A 17,829-nucleotide genomic window follows, 5' to 3' on the forward strand; every position below is an offset into this window, starting at 1 on the left:
CCTCCGTCCCCCTCGATCGCTGTCCCCACTGTCCCCCTCGAACGCTCTCCCCCACCGTCCCCCTCGATCGCTGTCCCCACCGTCCCCCTCGATCGCTCTCCCCACCGACCCCCTTGATCGCGCTCCCCACCGCCCCCCTCGATCACGCTCCCCACCGCCCCCCTCGATCTCGCTTCCCACCGCCCCCCTTGATCGCTCTCCCACTGCCCCCTCGATCGCTCTCCCCACTGCCCCCCTCGATCGCTCTCCCCACTGCCCCCTCGATCGCTCTCCCCACCGCCCCCCTCGATCGCTCTCCCCACTGCCCCCCTCGATCGCTCTCCCCACTGCCCCCCTCGATCGCTCTCCCCACCGCCCCTTCGATCGCTCACCCCACCCGCCCCCCTTGATCGCACTCCCCACCGCCCCCTCGATCGCGCTGCCCACCGCCCCCCCTCGATCGATCTCCCCACCGCCCTACTCGATCGCTCTCCCCACCGTCCCCCTCGATCGCTGTCCCCACTGTCCCCCTCGATCGCTCTCCCCACCGTCCCCCTCGATCGCTGTCCCCACCGTCCCCCTCGATCGCTCTCCCCACCGACCCCCTCGATCGCGCTCCCCACCGCCCCCCTCGATCACGCTCCCCACCGCCCCCCTTGATCGCTCTCCCCACTGCCCCCTCGATCGTTCTCCCCACTGCCCCCTCGATCGCTCTCCCCACTGCCCCCTCAATCGCTCTCCCCACCGACCCCTCGATCGCTCTCCCACCAGCCCCCTCCCCACCTGCCCCAATGATCGCTCACCCCACCGCCCCCCATGATCACGCTCCCCACCGCCCCCTCGTTCGCGCTCCCCACCGCCCCCTCGATCGCGCTGTCCACCGCCCCCTCGATCGCGCTCCCCACCGCCCCCTCGATCGCGCTGTCCACCGCCCCCTCGATCGCGCTCCCCACCGCCCCCCTCGATCGCGCTGCCCACCGCCCCCCCCCTCGATCGATCTCCCCACCGTCCTACTCGATCGCTCTCCCCACTGCTCCCTCGATCGCTCTCCCCACCGGCCCCCTCGATCGCTCTCTCCACCGACCCCTCGATCGCTCTCCCCACCAGCCCCCTCCCCACCTGCCCCATCGATCGCTCACCCCACCGCCCCCCATGATCGCGCTCCCCACCGCCCCCCCCCCCTCGATCGATCTCCCCACCGTCCTACTCGATCGCTCTCCCCACTGCTCCCTCGATCGCTCTCCCCACCGGCCCCCTCGATCGCTCTCTCCACCGACCCCTCGATCGCTCTCCCCACCGCCCCCTCGATCGCGCTGCCCACCGCCCCCCCCCCTCGATCGCTCTCCCCACCGGCCCCCTCGATCGCTCTCCCCACCGCCCCCCTCGATCGCTCTCCCCACCGCCCCCCTCGATCGCTCTCCCCACTGCCCCCCTCGATCGCTCTCCCCACCGCCCCTTCGATCGCTCTCCCACCGCCCCCCTCCCCACCGCCCCCCTCGATCGCTCTCCCCACCGCCCTACTCGATCGCTCTCCCCACTGCTCCCTCGATCGCTCTCCCCACTGCTCCCTCGATCGCTCTCCCCACTGCTCCCTCGATCGCTCTCCCCACCGCCCCCCACGATCGCTCTCCCCACCTCCCCCCTCGATCGCTCTCCCCTCCGCCCCCCTCGATCGCGCTCCCCACCGCCCCCACAATTACTCTGCCCCAGGTGCAGACTTTATGAGCCCTGAAATCTATCTTAAAATCTTACCTTTGCACTGTTGGCTTGTCATCTGATCACAGGCTGGTTTCTCTCTGCGTTTGCTGCTGTGAGCATGTGTAGAGCACAGCCAACCTATAAAATTGATGAAGAGCTTTACTGTATTTTTCAGTGAGTTGACTGTCCAACAGGTTTTGCGGGCTGTTTCTAGAGGCCTTGTGGGCTGCAACCCGGCCCACAGACTTTTGAGTTGGTCAAGCCTATTCTAGGTAGTTTTGTGGATCGAGGTTTGTGGGGTTTTGTATTTGTTCGTAATTAACCAACGATTTTCTTTCTCTGAACTTGGCACTTAAGCGACTTTGGTCAGCAAGTACAACGTTTTGTTTATTCTAAGAAGAATTAATAGTTAGTAATGGCCATCCGGCACACATGACGGTGGCCCGGATTAGCAAGTGTTTTGGGATCGAGGACAGGCGTGCGAGATGCGGGGAGGGCCAGCAAACCATGTCCATATGTTTTGGGCATGTCCGAAGCTTAGGGAATTTTGGCAGGGTTTTACAGATGTCATGTCCACTGTGTTAAAAACAAGGGTGGTGCCGAGTCCAGAGGTGGCGATTTTCAGAGTGTCAGAAGAACCGGGATTCCAGGGGGTGAGAGAAGCTGACGTCTTGGCCTTTGCCTCCTTGGTAGCCCGATGACGGATATTGTTCGCGTGGAGAGACTCGAAGGCCCCAAATTCAAAGATCTGGCTTGGTTTCTCAGACTTGAGAAAGAAAAGTTCACCCTAAGAGGGTCAATGCTGGGGTTTGTCTGGAGGTGGCAGCCTTATGTGAGAAAGCTAACTGTCAGCAGAGGTTGTTGTTGGTGGTGGTGGTGGGGCGGGGGTTAGATTATTGTTTAGAGGAGGCGGGACTTGTGAGGGAGGGAGGTGGTCTTTGCACTATGTTTATATTTGTATTTGTACTGTTTACTGTTATTATTATAAAATATAAATGCATCAATAAAATGTTTTTCAAAAAAAAAGTAATGTCCATCTGGGAAGGAAATATGCCATCCAAGTCTGGTCTACACCTGACTCCAGATCCACCACAGTATGGTTGACTCTCAAATTGCCCCCTGAAATGGAGGGCACTTGGGGATGGGCAATAACTGCTTTCCCATCCATTGATACCCACACCCATAAAATAAACGAATCCCATAAATAACTATTAAGTGTCATCTGTAAAGTTTTAACCTTTAAATTAATAGTTTCTGGTGATTTTTTTACGATTGAGGTAAGTAGTAGAATATGCAGTTATTATTTTATGAGAATCTTTTCCAGAAAAATCTTCTGGCTGCAAGCTATAGTGAACAATGAGCAGTAAATTAAGTGGCACTTCAGTTGTCCTTCTGTGACACTTTGAGATACTGTGTCATTTATTCAAAAGATATGTGGTTTTAAAATTCACAAGTGTAGACAAATCTGATGCTCCCCTCAGTTTCATAGAATAAGAAGTTGAAAATAATTACCTTAATTTTACTATTGGTGATGGAAGTTTGGCTGAGTGAACCTTGGGTTGTGAAATTCAGTAACCAAATGGATATTAATTTTTAAGCCACTAGAACATACTACTATTATTCATTAAGAAGCTGCAGATTGGTTTGAATTTTATTATTTAAAACTATTTCCGAAGTGAAAGTTATTAACTGGGACTCTAGAAACAAATTTACAAAATATGCATTACGATGTATCTGAGCTATGTGCATTTTGTCCAGTGAGCGATAACAAAAATCTATTTCTTCTTGTATCATCAATGGTGTACAATGTTCAACAATAGGTCAACATTTATTGCCAATCTATAATTGTCTTTGAGAAGGAGCTGCTTTCATGAACTGCTGCAGTCCATGGCTTGGCCGTTCCCTCACAAATTTGGATGACCCTCTCATCAGAGGCCGGGAGGTTGGAGGCACACAATTGCATCTGCGCGTTGATTTGGCAGACGAAGGCAGTTTGTTCACACGGTGTGGTGATAGACCTGGAAAGGGAATCTGCAACAATGAGTTCTTTGCCTGGCATGTAGACAAGTTCAAAGTCGTAGCGGCGTAGCTTGAGATGGATTCGTTGTAACCGAGGCGTCATGTCATTTAAATCCTTCCGGATGATGTGGACTAATGGTCTGTGGTCCGTCTCAACCGTGAATTTTGGGAGGCCATGCACATAGTCGTGAAACTTGTCGGTTCCCGTTAGGAGGCCCAGGCATTCCTTCTCAATCTGAGCGTACCGTTGCTCAGTGGGCGTCATGGCTCTGGAGGCATACGCAACTGGGGCCCAGGAGGAGGAGTCATCCGATTGGAGGAGCACTGCCCCAATACCGTCCTGGCTCGCATCAGTGGATATTTTGGTCTCCTTGGTAGGGTCGAAAAATGCCAGAACCGGGGCTGTGGTGAGTTTTTCCCTTGGCTCACGCCATTCTTTCTCATGGGCGGGCAGCCACTGGAATTCCGTCGACTTTTTGATGAGATGGGGACGGCTGTGGTGTGGGATGCCATGTTGGGAATGAACTTCCCGAGGAAGTTGACCATCCCTAGAAAGCAGAGGACCGCCTTATTGTCCTCTGGGGTCTTCATGGCGTTGATCGCCGAAACCTTGTCAGCATCTGGCTGCACGCCTTGCTGTGAGATGTGGTCACCAAGGAATTTGATTTCTGATTGACCGAACGAGCACTTGGCCCTGCTGAGTTGGAGTCCATGCTCATGGATTCTGTGGAATACCTGCTTGAGGCGATTGATGTGTTCTTGAGGAGTTGTGGACCAGCTTATGACATCGTCAACATACACTCGAACCCTCTCGATACCCTCCATCATCTGTTCCGTGATGCGGTGAAACACCTCTGAGGCAGAGACGATGCCAAAAGGCATCCGGTTGTAGCAGTAGCAACCGAACGGGGTACTGAATGTGCACAGCTTGCGACTGGATGCGTCCAGCTGTATTTGCCAGAACCCCTTGGAGGCGTCCAGCTTCGTAAAGAATTTGGCATGAGCCATTTCGCTGGTGAACTCTGCTCGTTTTGGTATCGGATAATGTTCCCTCTTGATGTTGCGGTTTAGATTCCTGGGGTCGATGCATATTTGAAGCTCCCCTGACGGCTCCTTGACGCAGACCATGGAGCTGACCCAGTCCGTGGGTTCTGTGACCTTTGATATGATGCCCTGGTCCTGGCGGTCCTTGAGGGGTGCCGACACCCAACGTGGTGCGTGAATCACAGGGGTGGCGTTTGGTTTGAGCAGGATTTTGTATCAGTATGGGAGTGTGCCCATTCCGTCGAACACGCTGTGGTAGTGCGAGATGATGTCATCAATTTCAGCCTGGTAGTTTTTATCAGGTGAGGCCGTCGCCTGTGAGGATGACATGGTGTGGACTCGTTGAACCAGGTTCAGGAGTTTGCAGGCCTGAGCACCGAGCAGGGATGCTCTGTCGGGTCCTACGATCTCGAATCACAGTGTCGCTTTAAATGACTGATTGGAAACTCCGAGTTGGCATGAGCCACTGGCAGCTATGGCATTGCCATTGTAGTCAATGCGCTGGCAGGCCGGTGGAAGAATGCTTGGTCTGACACAGATCGTGTCGAGATCAGATTTCAAGATGAGGTTCGCTGATGCGCCGGTGTCCAGTTTGAACCGGATGCGAGCCTTGTTAACTGTGAGGACAGCACACCACTCGTCGTCGGGATCCACACTGAGGATCGGGAGGTGCTTCACGATCTTGGAGAAAGGCAACGCGTGCTTCGTAATGATGCCCACCCGGTATGGGGATTTGAGGCACTCAGCATCAGGATCTGTTGGGCTGTCGGAGTCTGGCATGGCCTGCTGTATGGAACGGACGCTTCTGCGCCGTGGCTGGGAGCGCTGGATGCTGGGCAATGGAGCAGATCTGCAAAGGGCTGCGTAGTGGCCAAACTTGCCACACTGTAGACACCGTCGTGATATTGCCGGACATTGCCACTTTAAATGGGCGGAGCCACAATTCAGACACGTAATGACGCCAACGTCAACGCGTTCCGTGCGCCATCACGCATGCGCAGTGCGGTCGCATGACGTATGCACCTGCGCAGTCTGGTCGTGGCGCGCATGCGCAGGGGCCCGGGAAAAGCACGCGAAATGGCCGCTATCGTCGATACTTAGGCCCTGCATTTGTGCGATGGCCTGCACCCGTTCCGCCTCGTGGGAGGTTAGCTTTGCCGTTTCTGCCGCCCTGATGTGGGAGTATCGCTTGTTAGCATGTTCGTGGAGAACGCACGTTTCGATAGCGATGGTGAGGGTGAGCTGCTTGACTTTCAGGAGCTGCTGGCGAAGGGAATCGGAGTGGACCCCAAAAACGATCTGATCCCGGATCATGGGATCAATTGTCGTGTCATAGTTACATGACTGCACGAGGATGCGGAGATGGGACAAAAAGGATAGGAAAGGTTCATCCTTACCCTGAAGCCTCTGCTGGAAAACGTACCGTACAAAGCTCTCATTCACCTCAATGTCGCAGTGGCTGTCGAACTTCAGCAGGACAGTTTTAAATTTCGTCTTGTCTTCGCCTTCAGCGAATGTAAGGGAGTTGTAGATGTGGATTGCGTGGTCCCCGGCAGTGGAGAGGAAAAGTGCGATCTTCCTGGCATCTGATGCGGCCTCGAGGTCGGTGGCTTCGAGATAGAGTTGGAACTTTTGTTTGAAGATCTTCCAATTTGCACCGAGGTTGCCGATGATGCGGAGCTGCGGAGGAGGGCGGATGTTTTCCATGTCACCGGATAGCTGTTTGCTGGTCAACGCTGATTCTCTCAAGGTAGGTCCACCAATTTTCAGCATCACTCACTGGTGCCATGATGTGTTGGGCAGGCTGGGTCGATGTGGACTGCACTTGATGCAGTGTAGCGAGAGACAGACCTCCAACACTTGATAAGATGCAACACAGTTTTATTTAACGTCTAAACTATTGTACATGTTGAACTGTGGGTTGACACTATGTTGACCTGACTGGAGACCTGATACTAGCCTAACCAGACTTACCAGCTATCACATGGTGTTTGTACTAGCTGCTGCTCACGAGCTCTGACTGTCTCAGAGGCTGTGTCCAGAGAGAGCAGGAAAACTGGTGCCCTCTGGCTTTATAATGGTTGTGTCCTGTCTGGTGATTGGCTGCTCTGTTCTGTGTGCTTACTGGTCATCCCGTGTGTCAATCACTGCCTGTCTGCACTCCATTATATACATAGATGTATGTTATGACAACTGGGACTCTAGAAACAAATTTACAAAATGTGCATTACGATATATCTGAGCTATGTGCATTTTGTCCAGTGAGCGATAACAAAAATCTATTTCTTCTTGTAGTATCGATGGTGTACAATATTCAACTATAGGTCAACATTTATTGCCCATCTATAATTGTCTTTGAGAAGGAGCTGCTTTCATGAACTGCTGCAGTCCATGTGGTGTTGGTACAACCACAGTGTTGTTGGGGATGGAGTTCCAGGATTTTGATCCAATGATAATTGGGGAAGGGTAAGCAAGAACCAGTTAAACTGTACCATAAACACAGGAGGAGCAATAATCTACAACAAGGCTGTGGCCAATAAGCTATGATGTGGAGATGCCGGCATTGGACTGAGGTGAGCACAGTAAGAAGTCTTACAATAACAGGTTAAAGTCCAACAGGTTTGTTTCGAATCACTAGCTTTCGGAGCGCAGCTCCATTCACATGAGGAAGGAGCTGCGCTCCGAAAGCTAGTGATTCGAAACAAACCAGTTGGACTTTAATCTGGTGCTGTAAGACTTCTTACTATGGACAATAAGAATATTGTTCAACTCAAACAAATATTTTAAAAGAAGACACAGAATGAGGTAATTATCTTTGATCTGCTGTAGTCTGCCTTATTCAGTGTTCACCTAGGAGATCTGTTGCAGAATGCCTCAGCAAGAGTAATTCGTTTCAGGAGAAAAGGGTAAAAGAATATCTAACTCGGGATGTATAATGTTTTGGTAAACTACCTCACAGCAGATGCTCGAGGACTGGTTTCCTATATCCTTCAGAATCTTTGTAGCTGCTTTATTCATATTTTTTGTTAGTATGTCTGGCTCTCTGAAGTTAATTCTGTACCTATTACAAGATGTAAATGCATATTGCAATCAGAAAGCTGTTGAAAGAACTCAAACGTGGGACAAGTTCCTCTTGGAGCAACTACTGTGTATCTGCTTATGTTATATATTTGTATCGTAGTTTACACAATCATTGGGCAAACTACTGTGCAGTGAATGTATTCTAATTGTGACGGGGTCCATTTGGGGAACACCAAACCACACTTCCTTCTTTTATGAAGAAACCAGTAAACTGCTTTCTGTCCCATAGCCAGTTTTCTTTGCAGACAGCCGCTGCCCCTTTAATCCCATTATCTTGAATTTTACTAACAGGTTTACTATGTGGTACTTTATCAAATGCATTTTGAAGGCCCAAAACCTTATAACAAATAAGTACTAAATCGGAGAACTGAATCAAGTTAATCAAATGTGAAGTGTATCATCTTAAATGGTTTGTGAAAGATTTTTTTCATTTAGTAATTTAGAACTCTGAGATTCAAGAGGGGGAATGGATCTCTTCGTGAACCAAGCTGTGTGCGATTTCAGGCTTTTCTATGAATAAACAGGAAATTATTGGTTACACTTGTGTAGTTCATACAAATAATTCCTGCAACCAGTGGCGGGCAAGTTCTAAATCTTTTGGATCTGCTATGCTTGTAAGAATACTGTGAAGCTATAAAAGTGAATTTTGTACATCTGTACTCCTTAGAACTTACCTTTTTGTCCAAGCTTTTCATGTTTTGTTTTTTAAGGCCTTTGTGAATTGTCCTGGTGCACTTTATTATGTTAAGGGCGTTAAATAACCACTTTATAGATCATCACGTGGGTAGGCAGAATATTCACCCAGATGCTTGTTTTATTTTGATACTTTGCCGAGGGATGGAGACAAAGCTAAAAAGGAGTAATTTCACACAAGAATTGTAAAATAGAGCATCTGTGCATTCTGTCCCTTACAGGTTCTCAAATAGTTATTAAATGTTCCGATCCTCCTTTCAAAGGCAATGTACCCATACATTTTCAGTCGAATAAGGTTAGGTTTTACAACATTACCCAGTGACTTGTAACTGAATATGTTATGCAGTGAAAATTAAAAGTCGTTATGGAGCATGTAATTAATGTTCCTCCAAATCCAACAAAATCCAGCATCATTGTTGTGTTTCGAGAAGAATTTTTAGTTTCCAATATTTTATAATCTTTGAATTATGTTTCGATACATGTAAAATTTTGTTCAAATTTTGTTTGTTATTTGCCATGGAAGACAGATTAATTATGGGCGGTACAGTTGCACAGTGGTTAGCACTGCTGCTTCACAACGGCATGACCCGGGTTCAATTCTGGCCTTGAATTACTTTCTGTGTGGAGTTTGCTCTTTCTCCTCTTGTCTGCGTGGGTTTCCTCCGGTTACTCCAGTTTCCTCCCACAGTCCACAGATGAGCAGGTTAGCTGGATTGGCCATGCTGAATTGCCTCTTAGTGTCTAAAGATGTGCAGGTTAGTTTATGGGATTAAAGGGATAGGACTGGTTGGGTGGAGGAGTGGGCCAAAGTAGGGTCGGTGCAGATTTGATGGGCCGAATGGCCTCCTGCACTGTAGGAATTCTATGATTCAAATATTAATTGTATTATGCAATTTAATGCAGGAGTGCTAAAGTGCATAAAATGTTAATTTTGAAGAACTCTCAGAAATAGCATTTCTATCATGCCTTTCCACATTAAAGCATCCAAACACTTCAACAAAGCAGTAAAAATAGAGTAAAGGATAAATTATATCTTCAGCCATATTTGTCAGACATGATTTCCTGCCACCATGACGCTATAAAACGTTTAGGGAATAAGATGTGGACGGGGAATATTTACCAAGTTATTGTACTATTCCTTTAATTTCTGTCCCCTTCAGCATTTATCCCAATCATGAGTAGTAGAAATAAATTGAGAAATTATCTTTTGGAAAGTGTATCTAGGGTATTTAATATTGCAGGGAATACACTAACTTCATGATATGGATATTTTGAGCTGGATTTTGCATTACTGTGCAAAATATTTTGAAATGGCAGAAGGAAACGGAATCCCAAAGTCACATCCCCATTTCTGGAGGATCCAATGTTGCTGTGCATTGGGGGGGGGGGGGGGGGGGGGGGCATGAATTGGTTGGGCCATTTAAACAAAGTACACAGGGCGAAATTCTCCCAAAACGGGAAAAAATCGTCAAACCGCCGTAAAACCCGGGCGGGTTTTACGGCATCGCGCCCCTTCCCGACGGGGGACCGATTCTGGTCCCCCGTCGGGGCTAGCAGCCCGACGTCGGAGGCTCCGACAAGTCGGGCTTAACGAAAATCGTTAAACCCGCTTGTCGGACTTAGCGCCGGCTGACGCGTCATATGACGTCAGCCGCGCATGCGCAGGTGGGAAGACGCCACCCGCGCATGCGCGGGTGACGTCATCGCGTTTTTGCGCGAAACCCGCGCATGCGCGGTCCGGGTTGCCCCTCAGCCGCCCCGCGTATTGATACTGCGGGGCGGCGGAAGGACAAATAGTGCGCGGGCATCGGGCCCGCTGCCCGCGATCGGTGGGCACCGATCGCGGGCCCATGGCACCCTTGGCACGGCCGTGGTACTGCCGTGCCAATCGGTGCCATGGTTATTTTTTTCCAGGTGGTCACGACGTTTTACGAACGGCAGGACCAGGTGTGTTTGCCGTTCGTAAAAAGGTCGTAAAGGGCTGGGACTTCGGCCCTTCTAACAGCTGTGAATCGCTGCCGGCCGTAAAAAAACGGCGGCAGCGATTCGTGTCGGGATTTCGGCGGGGGGGTGGGAGAATAGCGGGAGGGCGTCAAAAAAGTCGGGAAGGCCCTCCCGCTATTCTCCCACCCGTCGTGGGGGGCGGAGAATTTCGCCCACAGGTTTTTGCTCAGGGACAACCTCAACTCAGTGTGTATTCCACGATGTTGGAGATGTCACTGCATATGAGTAAAGTATGTAGACCTGTAGAGTTATTTAATTCCTTAAGCCCTTTGAATTTTGAGCAGAGGGTGGTGGTGAAAACTGCCTGCTGTTCTATCAGTTCTGATCGGTTCTAGCGGTTTCAATAGCTGATTGTTGACATAACCTACAGTATGATCATTTTGTGGGCTGAAGGGCCTGTACTATGCTGTACTGTTCTATGTTCCATAGCATTATTACTCCTTGACTGCTTCCATAGCGATGAGTCAGAATACAGCGGGGAGATAGAGAACCTAGTGGTGTGATTAACAACAATCTCTCCCTCAACATCAGCAAAACTAAGGAGCTGGTCATTGACTTCGGAAAGTGAAGTATCATACACACCCCTGTCTGCATCAATGGTGCCGAGGTAGAGCTGGTTGACAGCTTTAAATTACTAGGTGTGCACATCACCAACAATCTGTCCTGGCCCACTGACATCAATGCTACAACCGAGAAAGCACAACAGCGCCTATACTTCCCCAGGAAATGAAGGAAATTTGACTTATGCATTGACTCTTACCAATTTTTACAGATGCACCATAGAAAGCATCCTATCTGGCTGCATCACAGCTTGGTATGGTAACTGCTCAGCCCAAGACCATAAGAAACTTCAGAGTCGTGAACACAGCCCAGTCCATCACGCAAAACCGCCTCCCATCGACTGACTGTCTACACCTCCCGCTGCCTTGAGAAAGCAGGCAGCATAATCAAAGACCCCTCCCACCCGGGTTATTCTCTCTTCTCACCTCTTCCATTGGGCAGGAGATATACAATTCTGAGAACATGCACTAACAGCTTCTTCCCCGCTGTTACCAGACTCCTGAATGATCCTCTTATGGACTGAACTGATTTCTCCACATATCTTCTCTACTGAGTAGTACTACACTCTGTATGCTTCGCTCAAAGTCTGTATCTTTGTATTTACATTGTGTATTTACCGTATGTCCTGTGTTTTTATTTGTGTATGGAACGATCTGTCTGGACTGTATGCCGGACAATACTTTTCACTGTACTGTACAGCGTTTGATAAGGTTCCCCACGGTAGGCTATTGCAGAAAATAAGGAAGTATGGAATTGAAGGTGATTTAGCGGTTTGGATCAGTAATTGGCTAGCTGAAAGAAGACAGAGGGTGGTGGTTGATGGCAAATGTTCATCCTGGAGTTCAGTTACTAGTGGTGTACCGCAAGGATCTGTTTTGGGGCCACTGCTGTTTGTCATTTTTATAAATCTGGCTTGGGACAATTCACACCTCTTTAACCTGGAGTTACCTCTCTCTCTGCATCTTTGATGATTTGATTGCCTGCAGGTGCTCGCATTCCGGGGCATCTCTGACTGTGTCTATATAAACATTTCTGGAACAAGCCTTTCCATTCACCTGAAGAAGGAGCCGTGCTCCGAAAGCTCGTGTTTGAAACAAACCTGTTGGACTTTAACCTGGTGTTGTAAGACTTCTTACTGTGCTCACCCCAGTCCAACGCCGGCATCTCCACATCATTTTTATAAATGACCTGGAAGAGGGTGTAGAAGGATGGGTTAGTAAATTTGCAGATGACACGAAGGTCGGTGGAGTTGTAGATAGTGCTGAAGGATGTTATAGGATACAGAGGGACATAGATAAGCTGCAGAGCTGGGCTGAGAGGTGGCAGATGGAGTTTAATGCGTAAAAGTGTGAGGTGGTTCACTTTGGAAGGAGTAACAGGAATGCAGAGTACTGGGCTAATGGCAAGATTCTTGGTAGTGTAGATGAACAGAGAGATCTCGGCATCCAGGTACATAAATCCCTGAAAGTTGCCACCCAGGTTAATAGGGCTGTTAAGAAGGCATATGGTGTGCTAGCCTTTATAAGCAGGGGGATTGAGTTTCGGAACCACAAGGTCATGCTGCAGCTGTACATAACTCTGGTGCGGCCGCACCTGGAGTACTGCGTGCAGTTCTGGTCACCACATTATAGGAAGGATGTGGAAGCTTTGGAAAGGGTTCAGAGGAGATTTACTAGGATGTTGCCTGGTATGGAGGGAAGGTCTTACGAGGAAAGGCTCAGGGAATTGAGGCTGTTTTCGTTAGAGAGGAGAAGACTGAGAGGTGACTTAATAGAGACATATAGTCAGAGGGTTAGATAGGGTGGACAGTGAGAGTCTTTTTCCTCGGATGGTGATGACCAACACGAGGGGACAGAGCTTTAAATTGAGGGGTGATAGATATAAGACAGATGTCAGAGGCAGTTTCTTTACTCAGAGAGTAGTAGGGGTGTGGAACGCCCTGCCTGCAACAGTAGTAGACTCGCCAACTTTAAGGGCATTTAAGTGGTCACTGGATAGACATATGGATGAAAATGGAATAGTGTAGGTCAGATAGGCTTCAGATGGTTTCACAGGTCGGCGCAACATCGAGGGCCGAAGGGCCCGTACTGCGCTGTAGTGTTCTATGTTCTATGGGACAATAAATCAAATCAAATCAGTCTGACCGACTCTGTGAAACCCATACTTGCAAAACACAGGCTATATTATTGAATGTTATATGCAGTTCCCCAATTAGGCAGCATTTGCTGAACAATCACAAGTGTGCTAAGAATTACGCTAATAACCTATTTAAGATTTATCAGTTGCGCTCCTTGTGTAACTCACTTACATTTGCTAGAAACTACATATGTTCATTTGCAGGAACATATCCTCTGCAGGCAAAAGGAATATGCCCAGAAATTGCAGCTTTTTTGAATAAATAATAGCATGGGGAACAACAGCTCCCTGGTGTATTCATCACTGCAACATTACGACAAATTGGTTGACTTGGCAAACAATGAGCACCCCTTTTCTCAGGCAGTACAAATCATTTTCCCCTTTGAACTTTGGCATTCTTTTATCTGTCCTGATACGTGCAAGACAAAAAACTTTAACATTATGTCTCTTTGTTTCAGCAGTACTCAGGTTCTATGCTACCAAGAATTAGCTGGATCTGATGTGGGGTTATGAATGTATGAATTAGAAATAGGAGTAGACCATTTGGCCCCTCGATCCTGCTATGCTATTTGATAAAATCCCACGACGTTATGCTAGCACTGATTGAGCTTGCCCGACTGCAGAATAGTCGTTTAAAGATTTCTAAAGGCTGCCTCGGTACACAAAAATAAAAATAAAATCTCTCTCCTTTTCTACCCCCCCTCACCCCAGGAAAAGAAGCTTGATAAATTATTTCAGATCAATTCTAATTGGGTTCCCAATGTTCAACATCAGGAATCCCGTTACGTTAATGGGCGGGGGGGGGGGGGGTTTGCTACAGTACTTTTTGCCAATATATAATGCGATCAGCATCCCTCACGAGATTTTGCACATTGCCATTTACGGCCAATACAAACGGGAGTGCAAAATCCTGACCCTGGTGTCAAGTGGCAAAAGCAGTTATCCTTCGCTGAACACTTTTTAAACATACTGTTTGTGACCATCATTTCTTTTGGTTGAAATTGTAGTTGAAGATTATTAACATTGAAATTCCATTCGTGTTTTCAACAATAAGATACTAGAAAAGGAATTATACAGTGCTCTTATTAATTTCTTAATGTTTTAAAGCAAAGTCAGTGGGGTTGCTTTTAGGTCTAGGTAAATTATTTTTCCTGGCAGTAGATTTAAATTTGGGTTCACACACATTCTCACCAAGTTGACTCCAGAATGAATTTGGTGAGTGACAAGATACGAAGATGAACTGATTCCATGAAGAATCCTCCGGACCTACTTGGACCAAATAGCAGAAATATGGACATGGTGTTATCCTGACTAAATCAACACCTATTTATGCAAATTCGAGTGGAGCAAGTTAATTGAAACAAAATTAGAAAATACTGGATAATCTCAGCACAGATCTGACAGCATTTGTGGAGAGAGAAGGGAGCAACGTTTCGGGTCTGGATGACTCGTTGTCAAAGCTTTGACAAAGCTAAGATAAAGAGTCATCCAGACTCAAAACATTAGCTCCTTTCTCTCTCCACAGATGCTGTCAGACCTGCTTAGATTGTCCAGTATTTTCTGTTTTGTTTCAGATTCCAGCATCTGCAGTAATTTGCTTTTATCCAAGTTTTTTTTAAATTTAAAGGACACAATTTGTTTTCCAATTAAGGGGCAATTTAGCGTGGCCAGTTCACCTAGCCTGCACATCTTTGGGTTGTGGGGGTGAAACCCACACAGACACGGGGAGAATATGCAAACTCCACATGGACAGTGACCAGGGCCGTATCGAACTCGTGTCCTTGGTGTCGTGAGGCAGCAGTGCTAACCACTGCGCCACCGTGCTGCCCCTTTTATCCAGGGTACTTTAATCCCATCTGATCTAAGTTAAATATTTTTTTGTTGTTTTGTCTAAATTATGCATGAGTAGTTCATGGGGGTTTTCAGAGTAGTTGGCACTGCTTGTATTCACTCAGCAGTTCTTGGGTTAAGGCTTTTCCTGAATTATGTATTCAATTCACAGTACTACACTGAAATGAAATTCGAGTACATTTTCAACTGTATCATGGCTGACCAATTCAAAATTGTAAATCGGCTTTAAATAGCTGCTAAGGTGCAGAGACATTTTAAATAGGACATGGTCAAAGCTTTTCACGTTAGAACAGCTTGTGAATTAACATTCATTTCTGCCCTTCATTCTTCAAAGGTCATGTTTGGAAGTTGACATCTTTTCTCCCCCTTTCGACCCTTATTTTCTGTTGCATAGCTCTTGTATTTATTTTATTTCTTCTTTAACATTCAGATTTTTTAGTGACAAAATGATTGATTCTCTTGTATTTCAGCAGTGAAACTCTCCTTTCAAAATACAGTACGATGATAATTAAATACAAGAATACCTAATATTGCCTTTACCTCAATTGTACCTTCTAACAGCCGCCTGTTTATGCCCACCAGAATGTGTCCTTTTCAAGATTATTATTCTCTAAAGTATATGCACTTTGCTGCCCAATCCCATCAATTTTATGTATTGCATTTAAATTAATTTTTTCAAATATTATTTATTTTTGTATCTATTAAGGTATGATTCAAAAATTGATTCTCATTTGTGCAACTAACAATATATGAGAGGAATAGTGGTCATTTGTTTGCTGTATCTAGAATCAGAGAATGATGTAGCACAGAAGATCATTTAGCCCACTTTGAAAGCTATTTGATTAGTCCCAGTCTTTCCACATGGCAATGTTTGCTTAACGGCAGTTGTATTTCAGCCACCATGGTAAAACCAAGGTGGTTACTTGGCAACAGGTGTTCTTGTACATGAATTACCAAAAGTCAGCATATAGGCACAGCAAATAATTAAGAAAGAAAATGGAATGTTGGCCTTTATTGCAAGGAGGATGGTGTAAAAGAACTTGGGAAGTCTTGCAACAACTGTGCAGTGCATTGATGAGACTATATCTTGATTGCTATGTACACTTCTGGTCACCTTACTTGAGGAACATATTGCGCTGTGACCATGGCAGCAAAGTGGAGTTAAGGCCACAAAAGATCAGCCATAACACAGTTGAAACATAGAGCAGGCTCGAAGGACTGAATTAACTACCCCTGCTCTGATTTCTTATGTTCGTTCCTAGGTCAGATTCACTTGTATAATGACTCCCGCACCAGCTCCACAATGCACTTTCCCTTCAAGAGGTTCAGGCTAGCTTTAATTTGTGCAATTACCACTGATATTGGACGCACTACTGATAAGTGCAGCCAATGAACAGTGCAGCGAGCACTGGCACATCAAATTCATTCATAATGAGTGGACAGCATTAAGTTGCCTGCGTTAAATTAAACAGACATCTCTTCGGTGAGAGACCTATCGGGGTTGTGAGGGAAATTTGGGGAGTTTTCGGGGTATAAATATAATGTAGGGAAGAGTGAGTGTTTCATCGTGTCTTCATCGGGTGGAGCGGGCAGGAGTGGAGAGGTTGCCATTTAGGGTGGCAACAACTCACTTTAGCTACTTGGGTATGCAGGTAGCACAGGACTGGACGCGGCTCCGTAAGCTAAATTTCACAAGTCTGATAGGGAAAATAAAGGAGGTGGGATCGTCTCCCTTTGTTGTTGGCTAGCCAGGTGCAGGCAGTCAAAATGATAATTTGGCATGGTTTCTGTTCCTGTTCCAGTGTCTACCAAAGGCAATTTTACGAGGAGTGGATAGGCTGGTCTCGTTGTTTGTGTAGGCTGGGAAGGTGACGAGGATAAGGAAGGCTGTGCTCCAAAGGGGAATCCGGTAGTGATAGCCACGCTGAACATCTGGGGGCAATTTCAACAGCACTTCAAGTTGAGGGCGGGGTTGAGAGTGATACCGATAAGAGGGAATCACGGGTTTGAGCTGGGGATGATGGATGAGAGGCTCCGGTGATGGGAGGAGAAAGGGGTGAAAGAGATGAAGGATCTGTTTCTGGAGGGGAGATTCGCAAATTTAGAGAAGTTGGGGGTGAGGTATGGGCTGCAGCGTGCGGAGGGCTTTAGGTATGTGGAGGTACAGATTTTGCAAGATAGACTTTCCAGGTTTCCCATTGGCGCTGCCCTCCTCGTTGCTGGAGGAGATGCTGTGAGTATGGGGATTGGGGAGTGGGGCTGTTTCAGTGATTTATGATAGGAATATGGGGAATGATAAGGAATCTATGGAAGGTATTAAGGCCAAGTGGGAGCAAGAGCTGGGGAAGGGGCTGGAAGAAGGATTATGTGTGAAGTGCTGCGAAGGGTCAATGTCTTGACATTGTGTGCGAAACTGGGGTTGATTTAGCTAAAAGTGATGTATAGGACGCACTTAACGAAGGATAAGAGGAGCTGGCTGTTTAAGGGGATGGAGGATAGTTGTGAGCGGTTTGGGAGGGGTCATGTCCACATGTCCACATGTTCTGGTCCTGCCTGAAGTTGGAGAGGTTTCGGAGGTCGTTCTTTAGGTTCTGTATATGGAATTGGAGTCGGATCCCCCAGAGGCTATGGTTGGGGTGTCGGACCTGCTGGAGTTGCAGACGGGAGTGGGGACAGATGTCTTAACCTTCCCCTCGTTGATCGCTCGCAGGCTTGTCCTGTTGAGGTTGAGGTGAGCTTCTCCCCCTCGTGCCTCAGCGTGGC

At 47.6% G+C, this 17,829-nt stretch overlaps 1 protein-coding gene across 1 annotated transcript in view; it reads left to right on the forward strand.

Moving 5' to 3' along the window:
* LOC119978169 (ankyrin repeat and SAM domain-containing protein 1A-like) overlaps positions 1–17,829 on the forward strand; it is a 581,433-nt gene that overhangs the window by 404,805 nt on the left and 158,799 nt on the right. The window contains 1 exon segment of the mRNA XM_038819603.1: positions 2,929–2,954. Within this exon segment, the coding sequence (XP_038675531.1) occupies positions 2,929–2,954 (26 nt within the window).

Source organism: Scyliorhinus canicula, chromosome 15 (assembly GCF_902713615.1).
Source record: "Scyliorhinus canicula chromosome 15, sScyCan1.1, whole genome shotgun sequence".
Lineage (NCBI taxonomy): Eukaryota > Metazoa > Chordata > Chondrichthyes > Carcharhiniformes > Scyliorhinidae > Scyliorhinus > Scyliorhinus canicula.